The 13,347-nt window shown below is 37.8% G+C and overlaps 1 protein-coding gene across 2 annotated transcripts in view; it reads right to left on the bottom strand.

Moving 5' to 3' along the window:
* The window catches only part of RABGAP1L (RAB GTPase activating protein 1 like), a gene marked incomplete at its 5' end in the record, with an annotated part of 560,236 nt that overhangs the window by 462,352 nt on the left and 84,537 nt on the right, over positions 1 to 13,347 (bottom strand). For both annotated transcript variants that reach the window (XM_080920559.1, XM_080920560.1), the window contains one exon: positions 4,894 to 4,960. In XM_080920559.1, the coding sequence (XP_080776685.1) occupies positions 4,894 to 4,960 (67 nt within the window). The remainder of the gene's footprint in view (positions 1 to 4,893; positions 4,961 to 13,347) is intronic.

Raw genomic sequence — 13,347 nt, 5'->3', positions numbered from 1 at the left:
GTGCTTGAGTACAGAAAGATGAACTAAAACAATCATAATCTTTCTTTCAACTAACAAATACAAGACATTAAACAGTATGTCATAGAAGCTTAAAGATTTCAGCAAGAACTGAAGCTGTCTGTGAGAAGCCACATATAAAGTAGCAAAAAATGTAGAGTTAAAGAACAGCATTCAGGTGTACTAGTTAACAGAGAGATAAATAAAACAAACATTAAAAATCATTTTTAAGTTAGGTATACTTGTGCACAACTAAAACCCGGGTACTCAGGAAATGATTCTGAGTTACAGCCAAGCTTAAGCTAGACAGCAAGATGTTCTCAAAGCAACAACAAAACCCTTTAAAATTGTGTTTCATCCAGACAAAAAAATAGAAACATGACAGGAAGAGGAGGAGAAAGAGAGAATCAGAGTGTAAGACCCACAAGACAGGATGAGAGGGGGGTGGCAAATAGAAGAAAAAGTAGTAGTTTATCACATACATACAGATGAACTCCTCCAGGAAAATTTACATCTGTGTTTTCCACAGACATACACTTTCCAAATGTATTGGATTACAATATAAAATGTGGCTTTTAATCTGGTGTCAGCGTGTTGTTGATTATAAAGACCCTCATACTCTGGAGGATCTCTAAGGCTGGAATTTTACATTGTGTTCCAGCTCCACGGAATCTAGATTTGCTGAGTTTTCTGGGTTTTGTGGTATTTTGCTATTGCGCTTTTCCTGTGTTGCCAATAGTTATTATGTTCAGAACCACCTATTTCCTTTCTAGCCTACAACTCCCCTGACAAAACCATCCTCCTTATTAGCAGAACACTGAGTCTCTGTTGCTTGTCCTCTTCACTCCCCCAACAGAAATAAAGTTGTATTGCATGTGATCTTATTTATGTGTGTGCTAGCATACACGTGTATAACTATAAAGGAAACTGTGCTTGTGATTAATCTGTTAACAGGACTTAGAATCACCCAGGAGACAAGCCTCTAATTGCATCTATAAGGATGATTCCAGAGAAACTGAGGTAGGAAACACCCACCCTGACTGTGTGAGACACTACTCCATGCTCTAGGGAACTGGACTGCATAGAGAGTGGGAGAGTGCCAGCAAACTCTGCCCTTTGCTTCCTGGTCCTTAGAGATGGAGAATGCCACCTGAACGTCATTTAATTCTCCCTATTCTGCCTCCGGTACCCTCTTACACTGTGACCCAGAATAAAGCTTTCTTCCTTTACACTGCTTTTCACTTCGTCTTTTGTGATAGCAATGAGAAAAGTATCAAACACATTGTCACTTAAAAGTATGACTTTACTTTTTGCAAAAATCTTAAACCACAATAAAAGGTTAAATAATAAATTATAAAAGTCTCAATTCACCTAATTAGATAATATGCATAGGGAAGAAAAATATTACTGAAAAATTGTTCAGCACACCCAAGAGATAAGTACCATTATTGTGCCATTGGGATTATCTTGCTGGGTGAGTCATGTTATCGTTTGTCAGTTCAACAGCTGCATCACACTATAGGTTTCTTTTTTTTTTTTTTTAATTGAAGAACTTTATTTTAAAAAACAAAGATAAATACAAATTTTAAGCATTTTTGCATAAAAGTATACGAATACATTTTTGTCATTGCTTAGCTTTATTTTTTTAAGGTTTGATAGTGTGCATTAAGGTCTTACTAGTTACAATGAGCATAAAGTACATGTAAAACAGGATGTAACCTGGAATTAGTCAAAGTTTTCTTGGTGTGTAAGGAGTAAACACAATGGTTTTTTTTTTTTCTTTTCTTTTTTTTTTTTTTTTCCTTTCAGTCTGTGAGTTGTTTCTGGGGTGTTCAGAGCTTTCTGGGGTTAGTATCCAATTATCAGTGACTGCATATTATGTCTGTTCTTTTGTGACTGGGTTATCTCACTCAGGATGATAGTCTCTAGATGCATCCATTTTCTTAAGAATTTATTGTTCATTGTTTCTGATAGCTGAGTAGTACTCCATTGTGTAAATGTACCACAATTTTTATATCCATTCATCTACTGAAGGACATCTGGGTTCTTTCCAGCTTCTGGCTATTATAAATAGAGCTGCTATGAACATTGTGGTGCATGTGTCTTTGTTGTACGTTGGAGTGTCTCTGGGGTAAATGCCCAGAAGTGGAATAGCTGGGTCTTCAGGTAGTACTATGTTCAATTTTCTGAGGAATCATCAGACTGATTTCCAGAGTGGTTGTACCAGTTTACAACCCCACCAACAGTGGAGAAGTGTTCCTTTCTCCACATCCTCGCCAGCATCTGCTGTCATCTGAGTTTTGGATCTTGGCCAATCTGACTGGTGTGAGGTGGAATCTCAGGGTTGTTTTGATTTGCATTTCCCTGATGGCTAAGGATGTCAAGCACTTCCTTAGATGTTTCTCAGCCATTTGATATTCCTCAATTGAGAACTTTTTGTTTAGCTCTGTACCCCAAGAGTATAGGTTTCTTTTCTCCTCTAGCGTCTTGCATAATTGGACTTAAGGCCATGTAATGCAATAGAACTCATGTCTGGTACCTTAAACCTAGCTATCCACCCGCATGTGGTAAAGTCATAGATCATAAAGAAAAAATTACTACTATCATTTTTCTATATCAATATAGCTTCTGTTTTCTAAACATTTACTGTACTACCTACAGGTAAATATAGCTCTTAATCCTCATCAAAAAAGCTTTTGGCAGCAGATGGAGTCTATTACAAAGATCCACAACCAGTCAAAATGCGGAGAACAAATGACTATGGGGTGCCCGGCCCTAAGTAGAATAAATAGAATATGTATAGCACAACCCTATACCTAAGGCTCAGAGAACACTAGGGAAACAGAGAAAAAGAGTCTAAGAGCCAGAGGACCTGCAGGCATGACATGAAATTGTAATGCTGCCATTGCCTAAAAAGACTGGTATGATAAGCACAGCACTGCACATGCCACTGCAGATGGGGGGACCCCACAAGGCCCTATGCCACTGCAGATGGGGGACCCCACAAGGCCCTATGCCACTGCAGATGGGGGTCCCACAAGGCCCTATGCCACTGCAGATGGGGGACCCCACAAGGCCCTATGCCACTGCAGATGGGGGGACCCCACAAGGCCCTATGCCACTGCAGATGGGGACCCCACAAGGCCCTCCTTAGCAAGAACAGCGGGCAGTCAATGGTTGCTGTGAAAGAGAAAAATCACAATTTCCCAGGGATGAACTTCCTGATACATTATCTAATATCAAGAGATTATCCCTAAACATATGTACACAGCAGCAACACAAATGTAACACTGAACAACTGTGTGAATGTGCACATGTATATGCACAACAATAACAAATACAGAAGATCATGAATCCAAGAAAGGGTGGGAGGAAGGGGTAGAAATTATATAAATACAGTGTTTTCAAATATGAAATTTTAAAATAATTTTTATCATACCAAATTGCTCAGTATTCATAAAAACATCTCACAAACTGGTAAATGTAACATGCATGCCTTTTCAACATCTCTTAAAGGAGATGAAGTGGCAGAAAACTTGTTTCGGTTTCACATGACAACTGGGTGTGCCATAGGAGCAAAAGTATGAGCATCTCACTCTAAGAGCAAAACAAAAACTATTTAGGCAAAGTTGCAAAGAGTGTAGCTTTTGCTTATTGCAAAGAATAACTATCAATAACCAGAACAGCCTCCTCGGACTGTTGACTGTACAGGAAGCCCACTTTCTGTTTCCAGGAATATGAATACTGCATATGCCTCTGATAGTAATCAAAAGTGGAGTCAAATCACACAGGTGTGACTACGGAGCCTCAGAGGTTCACACCACTTTTATAACTCTGTAAATCTGATTTTAGGTCTTATGTGAAAATTTCTAGCAATGATTCACCTTTATCCTATAGATTCTGAAAGACCATAACTAGAACCCAGTATCTTAATTTTATAATACTTCAATACTCTAAAAGGGCCTCCTCATGAAATTCTCATGGCTAAAAACGCTAAGAGTTGGTTCTGGAAACATTCATTACTACTATATTGTAGAGAAAGGTACAAGAAGGATCAACAGCTAATCTACACTAACACATTCAGTGTAACTGTCTCACGTGACCTATGGAGGCCATATTTCCTGTGTCCATAAAGTATTATACACTGGGGAAAGGACTTAACCATTGTTGCAATTACACACTCACAAGAAGTGCCCACTGCTACTAAGAACTATATTTTACACAAATCTAACACCCCATAGCTCACTTAGTGTTTGGCATACAACTAGGTTCTCAAAAGTTTGAACAATTCATTCTAATATTGCTAGAAAATTAGTGCTGACATAATTACCATTAAATAATTAATAGAAAACTTCCCACAGTGATATTTAAATAATATTTATGAGACACAGTTGAAATGAAATATATAAAATATTAAAAAAAAAAAAAACCTAAAGTAAGGTACTATATGCTTGCTGAGACCTTGGTTTGTTAGGTCTTGCTGTCTTTCAAGACAGTGTCCCCACGCATCCCTTGTCCTGGAACTAGTTCTGTAGACCAGGCTAGCAGTGAACTCACTAAAACCCGCCTGCCTTGGCCTCCCAAGTGCTAGAATTAAAAGCTTGTGCCATTATTAGCCTGGCTCGCTAATCCTTTAACAGCATTCCTTAAAGACATCTATCTCCTCAATCTCTGTTGCTAAGTACAGGCTGAAGGAGACAGGCCCTACCACTGCTTTCACCCTGCAGACAACTGTTTGTATGCAAACTTTCTTTCCCTCACACATAATTTTGAGTTTCCAAATTTAATTACTGCCATCACAAAATTAAAATAAACAACTCTGACAACATGACAAAATTTTAAAATATAAAATAACTGTCTTTTATACTTGATTAGGATGCTTAAGGTTGTCATTACCATATCCAGTAAATGCATGTCACTGTTCTTCACGTTTCGACCTGGGCTTAATAACATTCCAAAACATCTGAAAATATTGAGGGAAAAGAAAAGGAAAAATAAGGTATCAAGAACACAGAAGTCCAGTGAGCAACAAGCCTTTACATAATAACTATATAATCTAAGGTTTGTACTCACAAACAGCTTTACTTTTTTGAAAACATAATAAATAAAAACCCAAGATACATAACAAAATTATATACAAATCATAAAGAAAAGGTGTCAAAATTCTCAGGTCTTTATTTTACAGATAAATAACCAAGATCAAAAATTGTCCTAAACTTATAATAAATTATTAATATGGTAGTAAAATATAAATTAGTTCCTAGAAAATAAAGATTTCATTTGCCTTATAGTTATTCCAAAACTACAGGTCATAATTAACTAACCCAAATTTAATTCCTGGTAACACATTAACTAATGAATAAATTAAGTTTGCAAAAAATTATTTTAATACAGAAAAAGACACTGTGATCTCTCTATGTGCCCTAGTCCTCATGTATCATGTCCACCACACAGCATGTTAGCATTATATACCCAGTTACACAAGCCTCATTACTAACTTGCTCCATCATACTGCTGACAACGTAACCCAATACATGATTAAGATTATTACCTACTGCCTGTGCTTCCTGGTGCTAACATAGCTTCAAGAATCTTACCAACACTACTTTTTTGAAAAAGGTTTTCATACGCTCTAAACTTCTGCTTTTTAAATTTTTCTAGGCTATTATTAGCTCAACTCTATGGGTAAGCAAAGTTATGTCCAGATCGTTTAAACAATACACTCAATTTTATATTACTATTAAGCAGGTCTTGCAATTCAATATGCACTGTGACCTGTCCCAAGTGTCATTCTGCCACAGAACAATCATACTTAACAGAGCTTTTAACCATAGCAACTCTAAAATATAAAAATATGCCATGCAGAATATTATTTAGGGAGTAAAGAATACAACTAAATCAAACATAAACTTTAAAATTAAAAAAAAAAAAAAGTCAGGAGCTTCATAAGGAGCTCAGTAGTAGGAAGGTCGCCTAGCATACATGAGGTCCTAGGTTTGCACTATAAAAACATTGTAAAGCTGAAGTGCTGATTTTTATACTGGAGCTGACCAGTCTATGCTTAATTGCTCCTTCCTGTTATGCAAAAGCGTGCTTTCCTAGCAGCACATTTCTACTCAGGTATAACTCCACTAAGTAGGGATTATTATACTTCCTGTGAGGACTGGGAGTACCTTATCTTGCACAAGGCTTCCTTTGGGTGTCTGGCAAAGGCCAAACATATACCAACAATAAAGCTTATACACTCAGATAATAATTCTCCAAACACATTCTTAAACCACTGAAACGTAGTAAAAACCAATTTGTTCTAATATTCAAAATTTTAAATTACATTATCTCCTGTAAATTTATATGATTTTATATTGGTTCTGCTGTTGCCTTACCTCTTGTTAATAATAATTAATGATGTAATTGTTGTTCATGTGTTCATTTTGTGTCCTAAGTTTTCCTGCTTGCTCTGCTCTCTCCAGCATCTCTTTGGGTTAAAATGCTCCTGGATTTTTTTTTAAGTTACACAATAAAAGTACTATAAAAAATGTTTAAATCTATTACTCAAGACTCCTGCCTCAATCAATGCCACAGTTTTTAGTATATCCTCTCTTCTTTTGGTTGTTTGGGGAAATATAAAGTACCATACCATTACTTTTCAGTCACTCAAACATAAATGGTAAAACTACAATTCTTACACTATCTTGGGATGATAATCCTATATTACAGTTTGCAACAAAAGACCTTGAAAGTTCAGGTTTCCCTTAAATAGTAATAATTATCACCTTAGTTCTGTGATCTCTGATGCACTCCTCTTGCCCAGGCTTATAAATAAAAAAATACTGCCACCAGCCACAGTGTGACATTTGAGAAGTACCTAACTATTACCCTTGGGTCTCTGCTTTTTCATCTAGAAAACAAGAGAAGAACAGACGAACTCTAGTTCTCCAGCAATAAAACTACACATTTTCTATGAAACCCTATTACAAATTTCCAAAATTATACTTCATAAAAACACATAAGACTTCTTATGGACACCAAGAAAGTATTTATTAGTAATAAATATGTCAATACCTAATGTCAATATTATATGGTTCTCTGGGGGTTTCGTTGCTTTCAACTTTTAATTCTATGAGCAAGGCAGGAAAGGAAACTGATGTCTCACCTGTATTCTCAATGAGTGCACAGCCCAACAGGAAAGGAAAATAAGTAAACAAGCAATCACTGTCAGATATGGTAAGTTGTATAATGCCTGTGTATTGTGAGTATGCATGTTTTATAGGGCTATGTGCTCATGGTGGTAGATCCCCTTGAGCTGCAGTTCAAGTGGTTATGAACCACCTAATGGGGGTGTTGAGAATAAAACTCAGGGCTTCTGAAAAAGAAGTACACTCTTAACTGTCAGCCACCTCTCCAATGCTTATCTGTTTGATTGTTTGTCTGTTTGTTGTTGAGACAGGGTATCATGTATTCCAGGATGAGCTAGAATTACTATGTGTATTGAATCTGTAGGTTGTTTTGGTAATATGGCCATTTTTACAATGTTAATTGCATCAAGCCATGAGCATGGGAGATCTCTCCATCTTCTGCCCAACTAAATTATATTATTAGGTTTTTCTCCCTCTTCCTTCGAAAGGTTCCAAAATTCTTTGTAAATACTTTTTTTTCCATTAATAGGTGGTTAAAGAGATATCTCAGCAGCTAAGAGCACATGCTTCTTCCAGACAACCTAAGTTCAGTTCCCAGCACCCACTTCAGATGGCTCCCAATCACTTATAACTCCAGCTCCAGAAGGTCTGATGTCCTCCCAAGGGTACTGGCACACATGACAGACACATAGACATATATATGTGTGTGTGTGTGTGTGTGTGTGTGTGTGTGTGTGTGTGACCTTTTAAAGGCTTCTATTAAAAATAAAGATAAAATGTTATTAAATAAACAATGTTTTGTTAGTAAGAATACAATTTTACTCTTTCTATAAGTATATAAATGTATTCCTAAATTTAATCTGTCTAAAAAGGTCCCACAGATGTTAAGGGAACGGCTTTGGAAACAAAAGCAAGATGCTCTCATTCAATGCTCCCTTTTTAGCAAGCTATATTTCTTACTAAGGTAAATACCATGCTATAGCACCCTACCAAAAGAAAAAAGAAAACACCTCTATAGTTCTTGCTTCGGTATAAACAAGTCTATATATGAGAAACCTAGAATGAGATAAACACATGGTAAAAACTACCACCAAGTAGTTGTTACCATAACAATTTCACAACAGTTAGGGCTATCTAAAATAATAATTTGGGTTCTGTCAGCTTGTTTGTTTTGTTCCCCCAGAAAAGTATTAGAAGGTTGATTTATCTGTGGGACTGGCTAATATCATTAGAAACTAGTCCAATTAATCTGTTAACTGAGATCCAATAATGGAATAGAGCACACAATAATCTGAACAGGAAAGGTCTACTATGAAAAATACTTAGGGCTGGAGAAATGGCTCAGCAAGCACATACTGTTCTTCCAGAGGACCCAAGCCTGACTCTCATCTTCCACAACCACCTGCAGCTCCAGCCACAGGAAACCAACTCCTCTAGCGTCTGAGGGCATCCATATTTATGTGCATATATCCCTACGCAAGCACATAGATATAATTAAAAACTATTTAAAATTAAGAATTTTTTAAAGACTCATTTACTGTAATAGGAGGATAAAGGGAAGGTATCTCAAGTAAAAGTAAAATCAGAAAGGGTCGGGAAGATCTTTCCCTGACATTCAGATCATCCTATATTGCAGCTCTTTGAATAGCAAAGTGTGCTATCCCCTCTAGGCAAAGTCAGTTAGCAGGCAGCTAAGAGTGGCGACAAAAAAGCAAAGAAAATCAAGATTCCAGATAACGTAGTGCAGAGCCTAGAGCACATTATGTCTATATTGAGAGGTCCACATGGTTGCCTCACTGTGCCAAAACCAGAGGTATGAGATCATGGCGAGACCGCATGCATGTACAACTAGCATCCAACCTCACTCTCAGGTCTGTGGCAAAACCAAGAAAAATAATCACACCACATCAGAAGGGGAAACACCTTTTCCCTGAAGTGTCCCTCCAGCACCCTCTACTGTCACCGTTGAATATTGTGTTGTCTAGAAAAGGAGACCTGTCTAAAGATCCACAATCAGGTATGAGAGATTGGAGACAAGAATAAACTGACAAGTGACATACAGAATACTATAACGATTTCACAGCTTACACAAATATTTAAACCAATAAATTGAGAAATGTGTACTATAACATAGTAGTATGTTATTTACGAAAAAAAAAAAAAAAAAAAAACAGAAAGAAAATCTAAAAGGGCACCAAAGAGGTCTAAGGTGTGTAGATTTTATTAGTGTCAATTTCCTACTTGTGATACTGAACTATAGCTATGCAAAGGTCACCACTGGCGAGAACTGAATACCTGCACATGAAACCTCTGCAATATTGATACAATTTCCTCCTTTTTCAAACTAAGAATTGTTTTTAATTGCAGTAGTCATAAGGCAGAGGCAGATGAATCTCTTTTAGTTCAAGGCCAACCTAGTCTACACTATAAGCTCCTGCCAACCAGGGATAGATAGTAAGGATCTATTTCAAATGGCAATCCAAAACAACAAATCTACAATAGCAACAAAACAAACTCTTAAGACATCAATCAACATATAAGAACACATTACAGAAAGTGTATGTTTTCATTACTCATACATTGTGCTGGTTGGTTTTTGTAAATTTGACTCAAATCTAGGCATTTCAAAGAAAAGGGCACCATTAACAGAGAAAATGGCTCCATCAGACTACCCAGTAGGCAAATCTGTGGGGCATTTTACTGAGTAACAGCTGATGTAGTAGGGTTCAGCCCTCTTGGGTAGTGCCAGCCCTGGGCAGGTTGTCCTGGTTTGTCTAAGAAAGGAACTGAGCAAGCAAAGAGAAGCAAGCTAGTAAGCAGCACTCCTCTATGCTTCTGCCTCAGTTCCTGCTTTCAGGCTTCTGCTTTGAGTCCCTACCTTCTCTCTCAATGGGCTGTGATTTGGGATATGTAAAACAAATAAACCTTTTCTTCTCCAAGTTGCTTTTGGGTCATGGCGGTTTATAAAAGCAATAGAAACCCTAATTGAGATATATGGAAAAGTAATCCTTAAAATAAACTCATGAAAAGTAGCTATATTACAATCACATAGTTAACTCTTACTCCTTGGTGCCACCTCCTTAAACAGGATACAGTATTTAGTCCAGGAACAGAAAAGTTCTAGTACAAAGGCTGAGAGATAAATGTTTCCAATAGGCACCAAGCAACCAGCTGTCTGGAATTGCTCTGTCTAGAGCAAGTAGAAGCCTACAGGAGACAGGAATGATGGAATGTGCCTGTCTACTTTCACACCCACTCATGTTTTACATGGAAGAGGACCCAGAAAACTACATATTTGGCCTTGAGGACAAATGCCTTCCTAGAATGGAAGTCCACAGCAACACCCTCTTTCAGCTAGAGAGAGGGTTCACAGCCTCAGGCCAAACATGCGTCACTGTAATAGGACCATTTAAGGCAAACTAATGCTACTGTGAATCTGGAGTCATCCTCTGACTGAGGGAGACCAGGAGTTTCATCCAGATTGATGGTGCACTCTTTGGTTTCCAGAATAAGAGATGGGGTTTCTATGAAAGGTCCTTCTTACTTGAGGTTTCCTTTGATAGTTGTTTGGTTGTTTGGAGGTTCTGTTAGAATTCTTTGTATTCATCATTTCACTAGTCTCCTTTTGTAACTGCCATGGGAAAGAAGCAGGTAGGGGAGGGGGAGAGGTTCTTCATTGGCCTTTTTAAAGCAGGGAAAAGACAATAGTGGGCCTCTCAAGCAGTGGAAGGTGTAAGATTACACACTTCTAGGTGTAAAATTCTGGCAAAGATATCTAATAAATCACTTTGCAGTAACATGCGACAACAACAAAAAAAAGTTTCCAATAGCTTACCTCATAATTCACCTCATAATGCCAACTACTCTCTATCAATTCTGACTGGTAGTATTTGGTAAAGAACATTGAAAATATTTTTATACAAACAACATTCTATTTTCTAAAATCAAGAATAAAAGAAAACAACATATTTAAACCATACTACCTAGAATAAATACCACAGAGGACCAATAAGTTCACAGAACAGCACTTAAAATATCATGTGGAATATGAACTATCCCTCCAATTTTTTGACTTATTTGTATGTCTAAAACACTTGATTTGTTGAAAGTGTTCATGAATATATAAATTTACATAGGAAAATAAAGCATGACAAAAAACTAAAATCTAGGCAACTTCATGTCAGTGACTTGAGCCTCATTCTAAACGAAACAATAATGACTTGCTACGTTAGGGATAAAACAAGTACTTACAAAATTCAGTAAACCAACCTAACACCAACTCAGTAAAGAGGAGAGTGTTCTGTTGTTTGTCATCTGTGGTGCTAAAGATCAAACCTAGGGCACTGAGAGGTTAAGTCTTCTCCCACTGAAACACATCCCTAACACCCTAACATCAAATTAGCTAAGGCAGAAAAATAATAATTCAAATTCTACCATCTATTAACATTAGCAATAACAAACCATATTAGAAAAGTATTTTGTTATTTTTTTTTAAAGGCACCAGTTGTTTGTCTGTTTGTTTGTTTTTTTAGTACTCCATAGCTAAGAATCTTTTACTGGAGAAACTAACACAAAAAAAAGGTAGTCAATCACTCATGCTACAGGATATGACACTTCTCACTACCCTTTCTCACTATTTATTTTCCCTCGAGCCAGCTGGCAAAATTAAGTATTGAAGCAGAAGCTATTACAGAAACATCTTTAAATTATTTTGCAAATGTTCAAAGTCTTAATTTTTACTCTACATCATCTGATATGAGCAATGCCTTCCAGTAATAGTATGTTGTAGCTCTTCTTTCTCCAGATATGTAGCTGCATGTACAATCATGGGTGTAGAATAGAACTGGAATGCAACAGGAGAGAGCAGGTGACCAGACAAAATTCAGAAATATAGGATATCAAAATAGTAAGAGAAACACATACTCCAGCACTGGGTGTCACATAGCTATGTAAGGAGAGAGGAAACTCACTGCCCAGTGGTGCTTTTAAAGGGAAAGGGTCTGGATGATACTCACAAGAATATAATCTAGAACTTTGCAAACATAACAAAATAAAGGCCTGGGTTTTGCACAGCAAGCTGGTACTCTAGGTCTTTACCCCTCAAAGTCTTCACCCCAAACATACTCATATGTGCTGAAACTCGCAGACATCTTAAGAAAGATCCTACTGTCTGAACTTACTACTTTGGAGATCCTCAGCTCCAAAGGCTTCTTCTCCATCCTGGTTCAGTGGGCAGTTGCAAGGGGAGACAGCATGAGCCCAGAGATAAACCATGGTCTAGGTAAACTGAAAACTGTATGTAGTAGAAAGACTGTAGTAGAAGAGGTGATGAGCTGCTCAGGGAGGGGCCACCAACTTTCTACAATTCCTAGGTGAGTACAACATTTAACATACCACACCTGGGACCCAACCCTTCTGAAGTACCAGCTAAGATCTTTATTTTCAGTGAGGACTGCAAGACACTGCCTCAAGATCCCTGAGTATAGGGATCTGAGAGGAATCCTGATGGAGTTCCCAGTTCTAAAAGGTAAGAGTCAAAGAATATAGTCCCAGTAAATATCTTCATATACTGGAAAGGATCTAGGGAAGTCCTCACAACACCCCTTAACTGTAAAGTGCAGCTGGTTATTCAACTTTGCTCCTAGTGAGCATGGAGGGACCTATCCTTGCTCTGCAAGTCAAGGGATCTATTTCATAAAATTGGAAATAATGAAATTTAGCCAAATGCACAACTGACAATGTAAGGAAAGGAGAAATAAGAAAATGGCACTACAAAGGAAAAAAATTAATTACCCAGTAATAGGCTCTAATTTAAAAGTAATCTGAAATGAATGAAAAATAATGCCCCTAAAGAAACTCAGTGAGGATTGGAACCTCTGCTTCCACCTGGCGACTTTGGGGCGCAGAACAGGGCTCGGCCCATCTGCCACCCGGACCAGCAGTTCCTAAAGTTTTAAAGACTGGTGAGTAGGAGATCTGGGAAGCCAGGGAGCAGAGAGATCAATGCAGAGTGTGCAAGGAAAGTGCACCCCCGCCCTGCCTAATCCAGGGACCAGGAACACAGCATTGGAACCTCTGTTTCTACCCGGTAAATTTGGGGCGCAGAACATGGCTCGGCCCATCTGCCACCTGGACCAGTGGAAATCCAGGGACACAGAACAGATACAAGGGAAAGGCAAGAACATATCACTGACAACAAGATGGCAAGAGGAAA

This window comes from Micromys minutus, assembly GCF_963924665.1.
Source record: "Micromys minutus genome assembly, chromosome: 1".
Taxonomy (NCBI): Eukaryota; Metazoa; Chordata; class Mammalia; order Rodentia; family Muridae; genus Micromys; species Micromys minutus.
This window is presented reverse-complemented; position numbering and strand designations above follow the sequence as displayed.